The 21,655-nt window shown below is 38.1% G+C and overlaps 1 protein-coding gene across 1 annotated transcript; it reads right to left on the bottom strand.

Moving 5' to 3' along the window:
- Positions 1-112: 112 nt before the first annotated feature.
- LOC137003249 (uncharacterized) lies at positions 113-9,870 on the bottom strand. Its single transcript, XM_067363333.1, has 8 exons — positions 9,810-9,870; positions 6,640-6,954; positions 6,218-6,535; positions 5,972-6,058; positions 3,871-3,930; positions 3,647-3,727; positions 235-346; positions 113-116 (listed from the first exon to the last, which is right to left on the bottom strand). The coding sequence occupies exons 1-8, from the start codon at positions 9,868-9,870 to the stop codon at positions 113-115; spliced, it is 1,038 nt and encodes a 345-aa protein (XP_067219434.1).
- Between the last annotated feature and the right edge of the window lie 11,785 nt (positions 9,871-21,655).

Raw genomic sequence — 21,655 nt, 5'->3', positions numbered from 1 at the left:
AATTAACTCATTCACAGACTCCATGACACACCAGTTCTATTAAAACATTTTTATGAATGTATATTTATATTTAACTCTTTCACAGGAGTTTAAAGAGCATGTAGAAATGTCTTTACCTGTGAGAAATGAAGAGAGAATGATCAGTGCCAGCAGACACAAATCACACTTTTCAGACATTTTTTCTCTCAGTCTCCCTTGTTTAATATTATCAGTCTCTCAGGGTTGATGCAATACCTTGACTTCATGTGTAGAGACTCATAAAGTCTAGCATGAGCGTCCAGATCCTCAATAGCTTCTGCAGTTGAGATGCTGAGACCAACACAGAATTCAATAATGAAGAAATCTGCTAAAAGAGAGAAGAGGAACTACCATCATCAGTCTAAACTGAGTAACGTTTTCAAAACTCAACTGTGAGATCACTAAGGAATAGTGTAATGTCACAATAAAAGCACAGCCCTGTCAGTCCTAATCTTGCAAAGGTTATGCAAGAGTATGAATACAATGCACAGCCTAACAAAGGGGAAGCAAAATATTTCATATATTGTCTTAAACATGTCTGTTTCCACTGGCTGATTCTCCTCTGTCATGTTACTCCTTCCAGCCTCCTGATACTGATTCAGTAGAGGATTCATTTCATGTGATTCTCCTGCGCTCTGATCTACTTCATCTCTCAGCACAAAGCACTGTATGACAAAGTGTGGAATACATATATATTGTTGGTCTTCCTTTTAATATGTGGCTTCAGTATCACTGGCAAAGCATCAAACTGAGCCACTGACCTGAAGTAAACTTTGAATCGCTCAGGATAATTCTTTATAAAGAGGTGGAACTCTCCTTCCTCTCTACGCAATCTCAGGATTGGATGGACCTAATATTTCCTCTTTCTTTTTCTCCTTTTAAGTCTCCTCACTGCACGGTAAACTCTCCAGAGTTAAATCAACTCTGTTCAGAGTACATATGGTTCCTCTCTAAATAGTGTTATAGTAACACTGAAGCAAAGTTAAAGTTAATGAGATAATTAAGCAATTAATAAGGCTGTGACTGAAGTCAGTTGTAGTTCTTGTGTTTCTCTTTTCTTCAGTGATTCTGCTTGTTAACAGCAGGTGTTCATCACTAATGCACAATCATTACTTAATTAATTGCTTAACCCTTAAATGCATGACTGTTTCACCAATCATTCTTTAATATTTGGGTCGTTATCGACCCGGATCAAAATCTAACATGGAAGGATCTCTACCTGTCGCGATAATATAAAACTCCTCTGATATTAGAGTAACAATTACAGAAGAATAAAATAAATCGTATTTTGTTACCTTTTGGAGCTTGAAAGGGCTCCGTTTGAGCAGATGTTTTTTGCCATCCTCACTGTCTTCGTCAGAGCTCATTTCCCAGTAAATTCAGCAAATAATGGGCTAGTTTTATGTTTGAGGTCGCGAATATGAGCCCAGTCGCGAATCTCAAACGTATTCTCAAAACTATATAATTTTCAACATCTTTAAAATCAATACTTTGATGGCTAACAGCTTCATCAGATTCATCATGTAACAGAGACAGTCATATTTGATTGCATTCAGTACTCGCTCTGCAGTAAATCGCTGAGCCATTTCATGTTTTTCTTATTATTTCGTTTTCTGTCTGAATGAGTCGTCACTTCAGCATTGTGTATCAGACATTGCCACCTTGTGGAATAAAGGTGAATTGCACTTATTCCGTCATCTAAGATTCAATTATTGTTGTGCAGAAAAAATATAAGTACACCCACACACACCTCGGGTCGTTTGCGACCCTATACAATTTTTTACAAAAAATGAATACAAAAATAGGCATTCTTTTATAATTTTATTTTTTTTCTTGTTATATTCTTTATAATGAATTGATTGAGGAATACCAGGAAGGTTGATGTCTAACTTTAAAAAATGAATGAGGAGGAGGGTAGTGAATGACGTCCTGGGTCACTAAAGACCCGAGGTATGCATTTAAGGGTTAATTATATGATTTCCCCTTACCATACCAGCTACTGGGATTCAGCCCATTTTGATTCCATGAACTACCACATTAGAGCCAGTGTATAATTTGGCAGAATTGGTGACTCGTGACGCTTCTGACGAAGGCTACAGGAAGTAGCCGAAACTAGTCAGGCAGGTAAACAAAAAACGTTCCTGTCTATCTAAAAGAAACTAATACAGTACTTAATGTAAAGAAGACAGTATGAATCTACTTGAAAGAATTGGTGACTCTTACTCTTGTGTCCCTAAGCCTCAGGATTTGCGTGGGGTCAAAGTTCAATCTTTTGCCGCAAATCGATGCATACTGTCATCTGCTGAAAGCTAGTTATTATAGTTAATAAAGATTTAATTATGGATATTTTTAGAACAAAAACCCATTGCTTCAGTTCAAAAGGCCTTTATTAACCCCCTAGAGCTGTATGGATTATATTTATGAAGGATGAATGCTTCAAAAAACATCCCTGTTCACTGCCATTATAAAGCTTAGAAAATAATTTTCATTTTTGGGTGAACCATCCCTTTAACACACATTGTTTCGACACACTCTCTGTGAGCAAATATCTTTATATTCAAACTTTAAGTTGGTGAAATTATTTTAGGGCAATATCTATAAGTATTTTAAAAATAATTGCACATAATAATTCCATTTTAATAATAATTCCTAAATCAAAAACTTTGCTCTTGTAACCCGGCTGTGAAAGAAGGTGAAGTGTGTTAAAGTCATTAGTTTATCAAAGTGTATTTTATTTTGGAACTAATCACAATAAAGTTCTGTGAATTATTATGAACATGAATGAATCATTTCATTATTAGTTTATCTATAATGAAACATAATTACATTACGAGCTCATGAAGGGGAATCCCCATATTTGTAACAAACATCTCAGGATAGGTGACATATTAAACCCAATTGCACAGGCTTTATTAAGAAAATTAACAGTAATCATTCAAAATAAAAAATAAATAAATAAATTAAAAAGATGCTAAAAACAGGAATAAACAGACAAGGTACAAGAATCACCAAAGTTGCTCCATCACACAGAACAGAGAGAGAATTTATAAACAGCCTGTCCGAATCTGTCCATTACTACATTTACATTCACATTTATGCATTTGGCAGACGCTTTTATCCAAAGTGACTTACATTGCATTATACTATACATTTGTATCTGAGCATGTGCAATCCCTGGGATCGAACCCATGACCTTTGGCATTGCTAGTGCCATGCTCTAACCACTGAGCTACAGGAAACTTACTATACTTAATATTACATTTAAAGCAGTTTATATACCAACCATAAGAAAATGACCTTGAACACTGTATGCAAATATCAATTAAACTGTGAAATATATTTTAAACTAAACTTGGTGTTGCTATTTCTTCAGGGTGATTTATTTTCCTTTGTTCCTAGGAAGAAAATAAAACAATGAACAACTTTATTTAAGTCTTTGCTATTTAAAATATTGTTGCAGATTCACTCAAACTCAGCAGTATTTTATTGTAATATTGTAGGCATCGCTCTTTCCTCTGGGTGCTCCGAGTCCTTCTTTCCTGCAAAATAAAAGCATTGACTGACCTCTCATATGTGTTTTTAGATCAGAAGAGTGTGAATCATCAGATTGTGTGAAGCTCAAACTCACCAGCTCTTCTTGCCCAGATGATCTGAAGAAGAATCACAGTAGGAGCAGCAAACACTGCCATCTCCACAATGGTCACAATCACTGCAGGAAACATGTGTGGAAGAAGAAGAAACTGGACATGACTGAGGTCAAGGGTATTAAACTATGGACAGTATTAATGAAGCATTTACAGACTGACTGACTTTAATGGTGTAAAGCTGTCAGTATGAATGAACATGTCGTACCTCTGTATAATGTTCTAGCAGTCACACAGATGACAGTTTCTGATGCTGTATCAGCTGGATCTGTGGATCACATCTCTTAGTTCAGTTCAACACATAATGCAACATCATCATCACATAATACTTGAGCTTCACATCACAGAAATTATGAACCCTCTATTTGAATACTTGATCATCAATACAAAGTGACACATTGTTGTACATTAATGGTTTGTGTTCATTCATTATTTACAGTGCAAGTCTGAAAACATTTGTAAACATTTGTAACATGAATCTGTTTCTTCTTTGAGTTCAGTCAATCACAGACATTATTAGTCTATAAGTTTCATTAGATTGCAGACTGCACAGGACATTAATTTTAATATTCCTTGAGCAAAATGAAAAAGATTCTTGATCACATTGACACTTAACCCTTAGGGGACTAAGCCCTTTTTGGTCCGTTTTCTCTATTTTTACATTTCGGTTTATAAACCATATGTAATGATGATGGACCACCATGTATTTGGCATCAATGGATTCAAAAGACCCTAAGCTACAATAAGCATGCATGCAATATGTTTATAAAGGAAGTATGAGTGAAAAATTGTACAATAAACTAGAGAATTTCAAAAACGAAAATGAGATTTTTCTCATTTATTACTGAAAATCCTACCTCACACAACAATAGTGAAAAGTTTTTGACCCAAAAATATATTTTTCAAACCCTTTGCTTGACAGAAATGGGTTAATGTTCAATCAAATGTGTAAAGAACAGTTAAATAATTAACTTTATTTACAAACAGTCCTAGGCGTTTTTTTATTTTTGGGACTAAGCCCTTTTTGGTCTGTTTTCTCTATTTTTATATTTGGGCTTATAAATCATATGTAAAGGAGATGGAACACCCTGTGTTTGGTATCTTTGGATTCAGAAGACCCTAAGCTACCATAAGCATGCATGTAATGTGTTTAGAAAGGAAGTATGAGTGAAAGAAAATGTACAGTAAACTAGAGAATTTCAAAAACGAAAATTAGATTTTTGTCATTTATTAATGAAAATCACACATCACAGAATATAGAACAAAAAATATATATTTTTCAAACTCTTTGCTTGACAGAAATGTGTTATTGTTTAATCAAATGTGTAAAGAACAATTAAATAATTAACTTTTTTACAAACAGTCCTAGGCATGCCAGTGAGCAAAGCGAGGCCTCTCCATCGGTGTAAAAGCTGTCTGCTCCAGATTTCTCCTCGTCACTTTCCAGTAATTGTTCCAGAGCTTGTTCGGCCGTAAATCTTTTACTGCTTGCCATTTTAATAAAACAAATCTGTAATAATGCTATATCTCTCTCGAATTTATCTCTTTGTGCTCGCTAATACTCAGATCGCTCTCTGTAACACTCCGATCGCTTTCTGCTTTCTCCACCTGATGCTGATTCTCCGATCGCTTATTGATTACACCCGGCTGCCGGTCTTTTACTATAGGCCAGCGAGCTTTTACAAGGCTACAGCAGAGCTACAGAGTCCTCTGAATGGCTAGAATACATCATGGTAACCTTCCTCTGATTGGGTTAGAAAAATATTCCTCCCAGCGACAATTTTTACATTGGTTGTTACGTGTTGAATCTACCTAACATAATCGTTTTTATTGGCCTGTTTACGCAGTGGTATTGCGTGTTTAATATACAAACTGGATACCGCTGTTTTCAGTGGAATCTACACATTTGTAAAAGTATGCCATTTTGGGCGGTACCGCCCAATCCGTCCCTCAAGGGTTAATTAGGTACTTTGCACACAATTTGAAATCCCCTGTCATCTATCTCACAATGTCTCAACAAAGGAATCAATTATATCTAGGTGTAGCCCTTCCTGTTCGAACGGCCTGCTCTAAGCGAGACTCAAACCCAGGTCCACCAGCATGGGAGTCGGGCCCTTTAACAAGGAGGCTAAAGACCCCAGCCACTAACGTCCGTTGTTAGAGCACCTCTTGAGATCAGGGGAGTGAGGTTTACACGCACAGCTCATAGGGATTTTAACACCTATTTGCCACCTGATGTCACCTATGGACTGATTTTAAAAGTAAAGTCACTGCAAAGCACTGATTTGAGAAAGACAGTGATGATGTACCTTTAGTTTCTGGTGTGTTTATAGTTGAAGTATCCTGAGAGTTTGTGATGTGGACTGGAATCACTGCTGTCGTTGAATCATCTTGAGCTGTTAAGAAATTATGTTTATTCAAATGATTCATACCTATAGATTACAATCATATTTTAATGAGTTAACACATAAGATAACTCTAACATTATCTGTAATTATATATAGCGTGTCTAACGGAGAGTCTTCCAGAACTGATTCATGAGATTGTTTCCTCACCTGAATTCTTGACAGTGTATCTGGCTGAGGTCTTGAGTTGATTTCTGAGAGTAAGCTGACATCTCCACTCTCTGTTGTCATCTTCATTCAGGAGTGTTGTAGTCAGATTGATGATACAGCGATCTGATGAGAATAATATCTGATATCTGGAGTCCGTCATCAGATCAACACCAGCCTGATTCACCCAAGACAGCTGAAGTCCCTCAAAACGAACCCAATAATCACAGGGGGATCCAGAATACAACTGACAGGAGAGAGTCACAGAGCGACTTGGTCTGATCTCAGTCTGTGAGGATGATGATGATGATGATGGAGACACTGAAACTGAACAAAATTCATAAATCACAAACATTTCAATAACCTTGAGAGTTTAAATCAAGATTTTGCCACTTTTTAAAATGGTCATATAATCATAAACTGACCATGAAGAACATGCAGATAAACACGTTCATCAGGTCCTTGTTGTTTGTAATTCACATATTGTCTGCAGATGTAAGATCCATAATCTTCTTTTGTGACGTTCTTGATGTTCAGAGAGCAGTCAGACCCCAGACTCAGTCTGTCATGTCTCCCTGTGTTTTTCTTCTTTATCCCTAAAAAAATCAGTTCAACTGCTGGTGAATGTGTGCCATAGATCCATGTAGTTGATTTGCAGTCAGAAAGAGTATTATTACAGGGCAGACGGACATTTTCACCAGAACTGATGAACACTTCAGTCACTTCTGCTCCAATCGTACCTGAAACACAGTATATTTCAAAACTTTTAGAAGAAAATAAACACAACCCTAGGTATTTATTTGATACAGTGGCTAAATTAACAAGAAATAAAGCTTCAACTTCTGATGTTTCCAAAGAGCACAGCAGTAATGACTTTATGAACTGCTTTACTTGCAAGATTGATAATATTAGAGAGAAAATTATAACCATGCAACCGTCTACTACAGTATCGCGTCAGACAGTGCATTGTAGTGTCCCTGAGGAAAAATTAATTTCATTTACTGCTTTAGGAGAGGAAGAATTGTCTAAACTTGTTAAATCATCAAAATCAACAACATGTATGTTAGACCCTATACCGACTAAGCTATTGAAAGAGATGCTTCCAGAAGTCATAGATCCTCTTCTTAATATTGTTAATTCATCTTTATCACTAGGATACGTACCAAAAACTTTTAAGCTGGCTATTATTAAACTTCTTATTAAAAAAATCACAACTAGATCCTAAAGAATTAGTCAATTACAGGCCGATCTCAAATCTCACTTTTCTATCAAAAATACTAGGAAAGGCAGTATCATCACAACCATGTTCCTTTTTAGAAAGAAATAATATCTGTGAGGATTTCCAGTCAGGATTTAGACCGTACCATAGTACTGAGACTGCTCTCATTAGAGTTACTAATGACTTGTCATCAGATCGTGGTTGTATCTCTCTATTAGTGTTACTGGATCTTAGTGATGCATTTGACACTATTGATCACAATATTCTTCTAAACAGACTCGAAAACTATGTTGGCATTAGTGGAATTGCATTGGCATGGTTCAAATCATTCTTATCTGACCGTTATCAGTTTGTAGTAGTAAACGAAGAGATGCCATATCAATCACAAGTTAAATATGGAGTACCGCAAGGCTCAGTACTAGGACCATTGCTTTTCAGTCTGTACATGCTACCCTTGGGAGATATCATTAGGAAGCATGGCGTTAGTTTTCATTGTTACGCTGATGATACTCAGCTCTATATTTCTTCGCGCCCTGACGAAACCTACCAATTCACTAAATTAACAGAATGTATAGCTGATATAAAAAACTGGATGACCAGTAATTTCCTACTACTAAATTCAGAAAAAACAGAGATTCTAATTTTTGGACCGAAAACTACTTCATGCAGTAACCTAGAATACTGTCTAACACTTGATGGCTGCTCTGTTAAGTCTTCGTCGTCAGCTAGGAACCTGGGTGTGCTCTTTGATACCAATCTTTCATTTGAAGGCCATGTTACTAGCATCTGTAAAACTGCATTCTTCCATCTTAAAAATATATCTAAACTACGACGTATGCTCTCAATGAAGAATGCAGAACAGTTAGTTCATGGTTTCATGACCTTGAGGTTAGATTACTGTAACGCTCTACTGGGTGGTTGTTCCTCCCACTTGATAAATAAACTACAGCTCGTACAAAATGCAGCAGCTAGAGTTCTTACTAGAACTAGGAAGTATACCCATATTAACCCAGTTCTGTCATCACTGCATTGCCTTCCTGTTAGACATCGTATAGATTTTAAAATCTTGCTAATTACTTACAAAGCACTAAATGGTTTAGCTCCCCAGTACCTAAGCGAGCTCTTAATACATTATAATACATTATAGTCCTTCACGTTTATTGCGATCTCAGAATTCAGGCCAGCTGATAATACCTAGAATATCAAAATCAACCACAGGTGGTAGATCTTTCTCCTATTTGGCACCTAAACTCTGGAACAATCTTCCTAGCATTGTTTGGGAAGCAGACACACTCTGTCAGTTTAAATCTAGACTAAAAACGCATCTCTTTAACCTGGCATACACATATATATTTATATTTTCAAATCCGTTAAAGGATTATTAGGCTGCATAAATTAGGTCAGCCGGAACCGGGAACACTTCCTATAACACCAGATGTACTCGTTACATCAGAAAAAGAATGGCATCTACGCTAATATTAGTCTTTCTGTTTATCCCGAGGTTTACCGAAGTCAACCGGATCTGGGCCGTATCCAGCTAAGAACAAGGACCGGTGCGTTGACATGACCACAACGCAGCCCTGAAGTATCAGCAGAGATCGAGTCAACTTGATCATCCATTGTGAAAACATCATCAACACGACGACAGCCAGTGCCACAGTTCCTCAACAGACCGTCCATACCGGCGTGATGAATACGATCCTCAACTGGATGGAACTGAAATAAATACTTTGATTGTTGCGATCCTATCAGACTTATATCAGACCTATCAGATTCATGATAGCTACCTGAATCGTAACAAAGCACTGTTCGAGGACTGGCCTCCCGACTAAGCCTGGTTTTAACATTTTAACACCTATTTGCCACCTGATGTCACCTGTTAGAGTTTGGGTTACTTGCCACTGTCGCCTTTTGGCTTGCTTAGACACTTGACATTTGACTTGAAATTTGATATTCAACAGTGCTTTGATCTGCCTGCATTGACACTATTCTTTAAGAGCTGCTGTGCAGCCAAAATTATATATCAGTTATCAATGTAAAGCTGCTTTGACACAATATGCATTGTAAAAAGCGCTATATAAATAAAGGTGAATTGACTTGACTATTTGAGTGACCATTATGCTAGATATTAATAAATTAAAGTGTATAAACCCCTGTGACAGCAGGTCATTCTCAGTGCCAGTCATTGCGATACAGTATTTTCAAATGTGACAGTGACTCTGAGATCAGAATACGGATGTCAGGAAGAATAAAGCATGTTCAAACTAACTCATTCACAGACTCCATGACACACCAGTTCTATTAAACATTTTATGCACATATATTTATATTTAACTCTTTCACAGGAGTTTAAAAAGCATGTAGAAATGTCTTTACCTGTGAGAAGTGAGCAGAGAATGATCAGTCCCAGCAGACACAAATCACACTTATCAGACATTTTGTTTCTGTCAGTCTCCCCTTCTGTTTCACATCATCAGCCCCTCAGGAAAAATTCATAAACATGATCCAGCAGCACCTTGACTTCATGTGTAGAGACTCATAAAGTCTAGCACGAGTGTCCAGATCCTCAATAGCTTCTGCTGTTGAGATGCTGAGACTAAAAGAGAATACAATTATGATGAAATCTGCAAAAAGAGAGAAGAGGAACTACCATCATCAGTCTAAACTGGGTTCAGAGATGAACATTGCTCAGTGAGGTTAAACTGAGTTCTGAGTAAACATGAGTAACATGTTTCCAAACCTCATCACATTTACAAAAAAATATAACCAAAATAACCATGGTTTTACTACGAATTAAATCATGGTTATCAGGGCAGTGAGATCACAACTTTTTGAAACACTATGGAAAACATGTAATGTCACAAGTCCAGTCAACTTGCTCAGTTAAAGCCAGACAAAAGGTTACACAAGAGTATGAATACAATACACAATCTAACAGTGGAAGCAAAGGGAAAAATAAAATCCTTAAACATGTCTGTGTTTCCACTGAATCAGGCTGATTCTTCTCTCTCATGTTAAAGGATTAGTTCACTTTCAAATAAAATTTTACTGATCATTTACTCAGACAAACGATCGGTCATTTTCAAAAAAAATAAAACTGCACTCAAAAAAATTATCCTTGCCAGTAATTGATATGAAGCAAACTATTTAAATAAAGTATATTTGAAAAAGAATAAAATAATTATTATTATTCCGAATTACGCTTTCTCAACATGAACGTAATGGATCCGAAACCAACCTGATCAAATAACATAAACTATGCCTAATTCGTTGCAGTAAAGCGCGAATGCAGATGTTGCGCATGCGCATAAAAAAAAAAAAAAAAAAAAAAAAAAAAACCTGAAGGCGGCAAGTCGACTTGGGCGCGACGACGGTGACTCAACGGTTGGAAGATTAGTGAAGAACGGATGAGGAGATTATACAAGGTAAGATATTTTCTTCATGTACAATTGATGTAGACTTAAAACAAGCAAAATAATCTGCCAATGGGGTAAGCAAAATAATCTTAGTCCAAACTGAAAACAAGATTATATAGCTTATTCTTGGTTTGAAATAAGATTATTTTGCTTACCCCATTGGCAGATTATTTTGCTTGTTTTAAGGAAAGACTTACTTAATTTTGACTTATTTTTCCTGAAAACAAGAAAATAATTTTTACTTGTCAAGAAAATGCATCTTGATTTAAGAACTTATTATAAGATATTTTGACTAGAAACGAGACAAAAAATCTAAGTAAGAACAGCATTTTTTGCAGTGGGTTAAGTGAAAACTCTGAGTATGTTAACCCTGAAATGAGGGAGTGCAAGTGATGTTTAAAAAGTTAACTCACTCATTCACACTGCAAAAATGCTTTTCATACTAAGTATTTTTTTATCCTATTTCAAGTAAATTTAAAAAAAAAATCTTACATCAAGATGGATTTTCTATATGAGAAAATTATATATGATATTTAGTCTTGTTTCCTGGGGGGATCTAAATTAAGTGCATTTTACTTAAGTAAAATGATCAATATCTGCCAGTGTGGTAATAAAAATAATCTTAATGCAAACGGAAAGTGTTGGAGTGTCTACCCAGGTGAAAAAAAAGTGCAGTAAAATACACTTTATTTTAGTACACTTTTACACTTCCATAATGTACAGCGCTCTATTTCCGTGCACTTATTTTGTACTTAATATACTAAAAGCTCTTCTTTAGTACTTCTTAAGATAGTCTTAAGAAAATCTAAGTGTACTCAACTGTGCTATTTTGAGACACCATGAATTTGAACTAAAATGTGCTTTTAACATACTATCTCTGTATAGAAAAATGTATTTAGTTACCACTTGTAGTACACTTGAAGCCATCTTTCAAACACTTTTAAAAATGGACTTATGATGTATTTCAAATATAAGATTAATATATAATGAATATATACAAAATGTATTTATAATATATTGCCAGGCAGTGCCAGGATTGTGAGTGATTGCTGGAATGTACTCACTCACTTTTTAATATTATTTGTAAATATGTGTACAAATGGTTGGTTTCTTTATTTTATTTTGTATATTTTTTATCAATAGATCTCAGCAACAAAGGAAAAAAAAACATGTGTGTTGATTTCTCCCTAAGATGGCAAAGTGAAACACAAGTTTCCTTGAAGTGGCTCAGCATGGCCCCACATTGTTTACATAACAAAAGCAACTGTTCACAGCTGATTAAGGATATTAGCCTAAAGCCTTCCAGCCCATCGGCTGTCCTGCGGGTTTTATAGGTAGAAAAGCCAAATGGCTGCTCTCTGGGACTTCTAGTGTTAAACATATAAGCTATTTTTTATTAGTTGATCGATCTTGATTTACCCTATCTGCCCTTTTTGGCGAATGAACTAACGTTAGATATTTTCGGCCTTCCCTGCTAACTTTTTCTTGATCATTTTAAATTTTACTATCGTTTGAGTAATTTTAATTAAATTTTTTTTTTTTTTTTTTTTTTTTTTTTTTGCATTTAAGCATATTATGTGTGATTTTTAAAAAAAATTTTTTTTAAACAGTGTCATCGACGTAAGTTACATTCACTTTGCAGATATGTTAGAACATGTAAGCTAACTGTTAACCTTTACGTTTAACGTTAGGATCTCGCATGAAAACACATCTGTTATCAAATATATGCAAATTGGATCATTTTAAGCTATATTTGGTCGACTGTGCATCTTTTTAGCAGATTGCGCGTCTGTCTTTTTTTTTTAAATAATAGATTAGCCATCTAATGTTACATTTTGCTTTTCTATAAATATGCTTTGCAACTACGCTAAAGCCTTGTAAAACATGCTCGACATAATATGAAAGTTGCATGTAAAAATTTTGTAGGATGTCCTGTTAAAAAAATAAATAGTGTCCTTGAAGTGGAACATTCATTCTTTTCATGCTGAGTTTACAAAAATCAAATCATGTCGTTTTTCATATTCCATAGACTTCGTTGTGACATAATTCCACATTGAATCTGATTAAAGTCAGTCACTCACTTACGGTATGTATAGTTTGTTTTTTGTAATATAACCAAGTTAAACTGTACTTTTTTGTAAAAGTGTTGATCTTCTCTCTCTTTTTTGACATTAAGTTTTGTGAGTATATGAAAGATACATTTAAAAGTTTATAGGATTTCCATTTAAAACTAATTTTGTACATTGAGTTGATCATGAATTCTTTTAATGCAGAGTTGTCATCACAAAACTGAAGTTATATGTCATCTTTACTATTTCAGAGACATCATTGTGACATCATTCCACATTGTCTTCAGTTTGGGGCAATCACTTAATTACAGTAAGTGTTGTTCATATATATATATATATATATATATATATATAAAAATAAAAAAAATATACAGTCGTGCTCAATTATTCATGCCCTTGGTAAATATGACCAAAGAAGGCTGTGAAAATAAATCTGCATGGTTAATACTTTTGATTTTTTATTTAAAAATCTACAAAAATTCAACCTTTAATTGGAGAATAAGAATTTTAAATGGGGGGGGAAAATCTAATTATGAGAGAAATGTTTCTCTAATACACACTGCTCACAAATAAAAATAAAAAAACTTTTTGCAACCTCCTTTTGCCAAGATAACAGCTCTGAGTCTTCACCTATAATGCCTGCTGAGTTTGGAGAACACCTGACAAGAGATCAGAGACCATTCCTTCATGCAGAATCTCTCCAGATCCTTCAGTTTCCCAGCTCCATGTTGGTGCTTCTTTTCTTCAGTTCATTCCACTCATTTTCATTAGGATTCAGGTCAGGGCACTGGGATGGTCATGGCAGAAGCTTCATTTTGTGCTCAGTGACACATTTTTGTGCTGGTTTAGACGTTTGTTTTGGATCATTGTCCTGATGGAAGATCCACGGCCCATTATAAGAGTTCTAGCAGGGACATTCAAGTTTTAAATTTTTATCTGTTGGTATTTGATAGAATCCATGATGCCATGTATCTGAACAAGATGTCCAGGACCTCCAGCAGAAAAATAAGATTATTATTTTAAAATAAGATAATTATTCATTAAAGATCCAGCAGTATATTGCATTGTACTCATGGTACTTTTTACCCCTGTGTGCACAAACATATCTTTAGTGTTTGCTGCTAAAAAAAAACTGCCATCTGACCATAGAACATTTGAAAAGTAACTGACACTACTGGAAATTCAAACAGGATGGGTTCTATGGTCAGATTAAGGAAAAAAAAAAATTGCTTTTTTAGCAGCAAACTCTCAAGATGGGTTTGTGCACACAGGGGTAAAAAGTACCATGAGTGCAATGCAATATACTGCTGGATTTTTAATGAATAATTATCTTATTTTAAAATAATGATCTTATTTTTCTGCTGGAGATCCTGGACATCTTGTTCAGATACATGGCATCATGGATTCTATCAAATACCAACAGATAAAAAAATCAAAACTTGAATGTCCCTGCTAGAACTCTTATAATGGGCCGTGGATCTTCCATCAGGACAATGATCCAAAACAAACATCAAAACCAACACAAAAATGTGTCTCTGAGCACAAAAGAACTGAGTGGAATGAACTGAAGAGAAGAAGCACCAACATAGAGCTGGGAATCTGAAGGATCTGGAGAGCTTCTGCATGAAGGAATGGTCTCTGATCTCTTCTCAGGTGTTCTCCAAACTCATCAGGCATTATTGGTGAGGACTCAGAGCTGTTATCTTGACAAAAGGAGGTTGCAAAAAATATTGAATAAAAGGGTATGATTATTTGTGAGTAGTGTGTATTAGAGAAAAACATTCTCTCATAATTAGATTTTCCCCCCATTTAAAATTCTTATTCTCTAATGAAAGGTTGAAGTTTTGTAGATTTTTTTTAAATAAAAGATCAAAAGTATTAACGATGCAGATTTATTTTCACAGCCTTCTTTGGTAATATTTACCAAGGGTATGAATAATTGTGAGCATGACAGTATATATATATATATATATATATACGAGATGCGGGCTCGGCGGCGGAGACTGGAGATGCGGGCTCGGCGGCGGAGACTGGAGATGCGGGCTCGGCGGCGGAGACTGGAGATGCGGGCTCGGCGGCGGAGACTGGAGATGCGGGCTCGGCGGCGGAGACTGGAGATGCGGGCTCGGCGGCGGAGACTGGAGATGCGGGCTCGGCGGCGGAGACTGGAGATGCGGGCTCGGCGGCGGAGACTGGAGATGCGGGCTCGGCGGCGGAGACTGGAGATGCGGGCTCGGCGGCGGAGACTGGAGATGCGGGCTCGGCGGCGGAGACTGGAGATGCGGGCTCGGCGGCGGAGACTGGAGATGCGGGCTCGGCGGCGGAGACTGGAGATGCGGGCTCGGCGGCGGAGACTGGAGATGCGGGCTCGGCGGCGGAGACTGGAGATGCGGGCTCGGCGGCGGAGACTGGAGATGCGGGCTCGGCGGCGGAGACTGGAGATGCGGGCTCGGCGGCGGAGACTGGAGATGCGGGCTCGGCGGCGGAGACTGGAGATGCGGGCTCGGCGGCGGAGACTGGAGATGCGGGCTCGGCGGCGGAGACTGGAGATGCGGGCTCGGCGGCGGAGACTGGAGATGCGGGCTCGGCGGCGGAGACTGGAGATGCGGGCTCGGCGGCGGAGACTGGAGATGCGGGCTCGGCGGCGGAGACTGGAGATGCGGGCTCGGCGGCGGAGACTGGAGATGCGGGCTCGGCGGCTGAGACTGGAGATGCGGGCTCGGCGGCTGAGACTGGAGATGCGGGCTCGGCGGCTGAGACTGGAGATGCGGGCTCGGCGGCTGAGACTGGAGATGCGGGCTCGGCGGCTGAGACTGGAGATGCGGGCTCGGCGGCTGAGACTGGAGATGCGGGCTCGGCGGCTGAGACTGGAGATGCGGGCTCGGCGGCTGAGACTGGAGATGCGGGCTCGGCGGCTGAGACTGGAGATGCGGGCTCGGCGGCTGAGACTGGAGATGCGGGCTCGGCGGCTGAGAGGGCCAATCCATACCCTCGAATACGATTAAAATTCCCGTAGGAACGGGAACGGGCTCTGGAGAGACTGGAGCGGGCTCTATGAAGGCTGGAAAGGGCTCAGCGGCAGGTCTTTTCCTCTTCCTCCGCTTTCCGGACCCAGCAGGAGAGTGTGGGCCCAGCGTGGGGCAGGAAGGAAGTTCACTGGAGGGGTAAGCGGAGGAATACGGAGGCTGACTAACTGGCCCAGCCGACCGTGTTTCTGGACGGACTGGAGACCAACACTCATCCACATAGAATTTGGAATTATTCAAAAACAAAATAAAATTGATAGTTTCACTTAAGGAGAGACGATAATCAGGTTCATGGAGACGGAGAGTGTTGTCATCCAGACTGTCCAAAAACAGGGCGATTAAATTAGCATCGGGCCAGTCAGTCAGATAAGCCAGCTCAACGAACTCCTCCACATACCTCTCCAGTGAACGACCAACCTGAAGAAGCCCGATGAGGCGATCGCCAGCCGATAGAGGAGTGGGAGGCATTGGAAGAGCAAGAGCCAGGGAGCAGGGATAAGTTTCCATCTTCTAGTGGAAATCCAGTGGTATTGGTCCGTCTTTCTGTTATGGTATGCTGGTGTAGAGAAGAGGCAGATACGGATTACCACAATTACACGTAGTATTTAATACACAGACGGCAAGGAGAACCAAGCATACACGTTATACAACATTCAAGACAGACGAGGAGTGAAGGGAGTGAGTGCAATATAAAGGGAGTGCTAACAATAGAGTCCAGGTGCAGGTGATGAGTGACGATGGAGAGCTGACGAGGAAGTGGATGCAGGTGTGGAGAACAGGAGGATCATGGGATATGGAGTCCAGGGGAACAAGGGATATGTAACAATTACTTTGTCAAATACATTTAAATAGTACACAGTTATTTTAAATTGTAATAATATTTCACAGTATTACTGTTTTTTACTGTATTTTTAATTAAATAAATGTAGCCTTGGTGAGCATACGAAACTTCTTTTAAAAACATTAAAAATCTTAGTGGTTCCAAACTTTTGGACTGTACTGTGTGTATATATATATATATATATATATATATATATATATATATATATATATATATATATATAAAACTAAAATGTTACTTTGTTAGTATTAAGTATTAATCTTCTCACATTCATTTTTGAATTTTAGATATGTAAGTCTTGGGAATGTGGCAATGTAAAGTATTTGGAACAGAAGTTTCTACTAGGTATGAGTTATTGAAACATTCTAAACTCAAACATGGACATTTTGGGGCAAGGTTCAGGCATCCTTGTGTATACAGTAATTGTCCTTGCACTTTTAAATCATGGAATAACCTCCTAAGTCATATATACCGTGCCCACCGTGATCAGTCATCTTCAAAACAAGATCAGTTTGCCATATTTTCATGTCAGCTGTGTGCATGCATTGAGTCAAATGAAAGAGATTACTTCAGTCATCTAAATGAACATTTGCGCAAACATGAAACTGTGACTTGTGTATTTAAAGAGTGTACATTTAAAAGCAATATTTATAATACATTTCATACACACAAAAATAGGAAGCACAATCCACATCATCTAACTGACTTTAAATTAGATGTTGTCACAGTCACTGCAGACTGTCAGGAGTCCGCCAGTTCTCCCGTTGATTTTCACGCATTTTCAACAGAATCTGTGTTAGAGTCATGCAGTTAATGCAAATAATGATAAAGATATTTCTAAGGCAGGTGTACTTAATTTTGCCCTTGTTTTATTAAAGTTGGAAAACATTTTGCATGTCCCAGCCACTGCGGTTGATGAATTACTTCAGGAACTACATTATTCATTAACTTCAGCATCAAAGCAAGTAACCTGTAGCATCATTTCTGATATAGTTAGAAATCACAACTTAGAAATTGATGAGGTTGTCATTCAAGAGCTTTCTGAAGCAGTGGGCAGGTCAAATCCCTTGGTTAAAGCCATAGAAAAAGGTGGACCCCTTGCCACAGCTTTCAAGCGGAAGAAATTCTATAAGGAACATGTAAGTGTTTTAGAGCCAATTGAGTTTATCCCTGATCAAAAGAGTCTTAAGACCTATCAGTATATACCAATTTTGCCTTCTCTTCAGCTGTTGTTTAGGTGCAGTGATATTTTCCAGTGTGTTACTGGTTACCACGAGACACATAAAAATGATTCAGGGGTAGAGAAAGAACAGCAGTACAGGTCTATCAGAGATGGTCTTTATTGCAAGGAAAACTAATTTTTTTGTGGAGAGGAATTAAAATTATCTTTGTCATTGTACATTGACGATTTTGAGCTCTGTAACCCCTTAGGCACCTCACGTAAAAAGCACAAACTTTGTGGTGTCTATTGGATTTTAAATAATTTGCCACCCGGATGCAGTTCCACTCTTTCATCTATATATCTGGCAGTTTTATGCAAGACTGAACATGTGAAGTCACATGGATATGGCACAGTTTTAGAGCCCCTTTTACAGGAATTAGTCACTTTAGAGAGTCATGGTGTCTACATTGCAGAGCTTGGACGGTTTGTGAAAGGTACAGTCCAGTCTGTCATTGCAGATAATTTAGGGGCCCACAGTTTAGCAGGCTTCATAGAAAGCTTCTCTGGTGAGTACTTTTGCAGGTTTTGCATAGGGAAGAGATTGGAGATCCAGGCTGAATCCGTTCAGACCGGAGACTTTGCCCTTAGAACAAAGGAAATTCATGATGCACATGTTAAATCTGCAAAGGAAAACTCTGCTACATTTTGTGGAGTAAAAAGAGGTTGTGTGTTAACAGAGAATTTATCTCACTTTCATGTTACTAGAGGCTATCCACCTGATATTGTACACGACTTGTTTGAGGGCATTGTCCCATTTGAACTTGCACTTTGCTTGAAAGAATTTGTTTCCAAGAAGTATCTGTCTCTTGATACTCTAAACAGCTTGATCTTGAACTTCCCCTATAAGTGGGGTGATAAAACCAATAAACTTCACGTTATTCCATGTACATATGCCTCCAAGAAGACCACTGGAGGTAATGCACATGAAAATTGGAATTTACTGATATTGCTTCCATTCATCATTGGAGACTTGATACCAGAGACTGAGCCTGCTTGGCTTGTACTTCTTGATTTAAAAGAAATAGTTGAACTTGCTGTTGCCCCTATTCATAACGAAGAAACAATAGCCTACTTAAACTGCAAAATTGTAGAGCACAGACAAAGATTTGTTGAACTTTTTCCAGCACAGCTGTTACCGAAACATCATTATGTGGAGCACTATCCACATATGATTCAATGTTTTGGACCTCTAGTAGGGCAGTGGACTATGAGATTTGAGGCGAAACATAGTTTCTTTAAGAAAGTTGCTCGCCAGACAAATTGTTTTAAAAACATAATGCTCACACTGGCTGCCAAACACCAGCAAATGATTGCTTATCAGATCCATTCCTGTAGCCTTAAGAAGTCCTCACTAGAAGTTACAAGTGTCTCCACACTTCCTGTGGATGTTTTAAACAAGGAAGTGGTAGCAGGTTTAGGACAAAAATATCCAGGAATTAATGAAGTTCATCTTGCAAAAAATGTGACAAACAATGGAATAAATTATAGAACTGGTATGCTGATTTCATTTGGGTCAGCTGGTGGGCTCCCAGAGTTTGCTGAAATTCTTCAAATCTGTATTGTCAAAAGCAGTTTGAATTTTGTTGTGAAGGTACTGTGTGCATGGTATCAAGAACATTTTAAAGCTTTTCAGTTGACTGTGTCTCCTGATAGAGAGGTTGCCCTGGTTGATCTAGATCAGCTAACTGATGCTTATCCACTGTATGATTATATGGTAGGAGGAAGACGAATGGTGACCCTGAAGAGGCACATCCTCATTTAAGGTAATGTATTTATGAGGTGTTTTCATTTTAAATAAGTTACAGCACAAAAATCGTATTACTGATTTATGTCATTGTCTGTTTCATTCCTTTTTTTTAGAAAAGAAGAGAAAAATGTCGAGTCCGGTCATTCTGAGGATTGTTTTTGGTGGGGATGATGCAAGAAAGCTTACACTTAAGACAGGAATCCCAAAGTCTGTGGATGACCTTGTACTTGAAATAATGACTGTTTTTGGGGTGAAGCAAAAGTTCAGGCTCCAGTACAAAGATAAGGACTTTGGAAATGAATACATGAATCTCATGTCAACCAGTCAAATTGAAGACAGGGATACCCTGAAAGTGATTTTTCTATCAACCGATGACTGTATCTCCTGCATGCAAGAGACTGCACCTGATGTACCTTCCTGTTCCAGCATTTTTGTTCCTTCACCCAACTCAACATGTAGCTCTGACCCTCTTGAAACAAGAGATGTTAGCCCTTGTGCCATTGACTCAGTCCAGGAAGTCAACTTGTCTGATGACTCATTTTCCAGCAGCGCTGAGACTGTCTTAATTACGTCTCCAGAGTCGAGAACCAGTTCTTGGCCTAATGTTTTTGTAGTTCCTCGTTTTTCATGTTCTGCTGAAATTCAGCTTCAGAGATCTGACACAGAGTTCAACAAAAGTGGAATGCTACTTATTCCACCACCCAAACTAAGATCTGACATTATTGAAGGCATGGCTGAGGAGATCTTTAGGTATGTAGCATACCCTTCTGATAGTCAGCTTGATCAGGCAGCTGAAGCCTTGATAAATGCCCACCCTTGCTTGAGGGAAAAAGGAACTCGCACTGGCCATGAAGGATGGAAACACTACCTAAAGATTAAGATGGCTAATTTTCGCTCCAAACTAAGCAAGATTGGACACCCCGAAATCACTGTGAACTCTCTTAGGAACAAGCGTAAAGGTCAGGGTAAAGCAGCATCAAACATAAAAAAACCCAAAAAAGCTGAGGTGAATTTCCTTCCTTGCCTTCCGAAAGGAGAAACAGCAAAAAGCATAGAGAAGGAAAGAATTGCTCTCTTAACTGAAGTGAAAAAGAAAAATAACGAGGCAGTCGTTAAGGAAAAAAATCACTTGACCTTTTCCTATAGGCGGCAAGAGTTGGTTGAAGACTTGCCAATGGTTTCTGATTTACAAAGCAGGTGGCCTGCACTGTTCACAGTAAATGAAGTAAGTGTTATTGATATTAACACAATAAATATTTTGTAAGTTTCAGTGAATTCCTCTACAGTATGCCTATACTGCATTTCATCTTCTTCCTTTCCCTTTTTTCTTGTAGATAAATGCAGAATTCATGCGGATAACGACTGTGCCTCTTATTTCAAAGTTCTTGGCACAGCTGGACAAATACACTGCTAATCTACAGAAGGTTTTCAGCAGCAAAGGAGGTGCTTCTGGACAGAAGATTTCACGCATTATGGCAGTTGCAGACAAGGTGTGTTAAATTGCATTTAATTTCTTAAGAAGCAATAAAAATATCAAACTATAATCAGTTTTTATTATAGTGCCATTTCTGATATTGTTTAACTTTGTGTCAAATTTTCAGTGTGGTGACATACACATCAAACGAGATTGTGTCATCCAGAGTCTGTGTGTGTACCTGAATGAGGATATAACAACAGTCATCAAAGAATTCCAGGTTTGTATACGTATGCCCTTTTTTAAAGGGATAGTTCACCCAAAAATGAAAATTTGATGTTTATCTGCTTACCCCCAGCGCACCCAAGACTTTGTTTCTTCAGTAGAACACAAATGATGATTTTTAACTCCAACCGTTGCCGTCTGTCAGTCAAATAATGCGAGTGAAATCCAAATTAAACCCTGCGGCTCATGACGACGCATTGAT

The sequence above is a fragment of the Chanodichthys erythropterus genome, chromosome 3 (genome assembly GCF_024489055.1).
Source record: "Chanodichthys erythropterus isolate Z2021 chromosome 3, ASM2448905v1, whole genome shotgun sequence".
Taxonomy (NCBI): Eukaryota; Metazoa; Chordata; class Actinopteri; order Cypriniformes; family Xenocyprididae; genus Chanodichthys; species Chanodichthys erythropterus.
Note: the sequence above shows the minus strand (reverse complement) of the source record. Positions and strands in the feature narration are given on the sequence as shown.

What these genes read in the sequence shown, in the direction of transcription:
- LOC137003249 (XM_067363333.1), bottom strand. Translation starts at nt 9,870, where the DNA reads ATGTCTGATAAGTGTGATTTGTGTCTGCTGGGACTGATCATTCTCTGC. An exon ending in ATACACTGTCAAGAATTCAG is followed by an intron (nt 6,059 to 6,217) that starts GTGAGGAAACAA and finishes ATTTCTTAACAG; the next exon opens with CTCAAGATGATTCAACGACA. An exon ending in TGCTAGAACATTATACAGAG is followed by an intron (nt 3,728 to 3,870) that starts GTACGACATGTT and finishes TGTTTCCTGCAG; the next exon opens with TGATTGTGACCATTGTGGAG.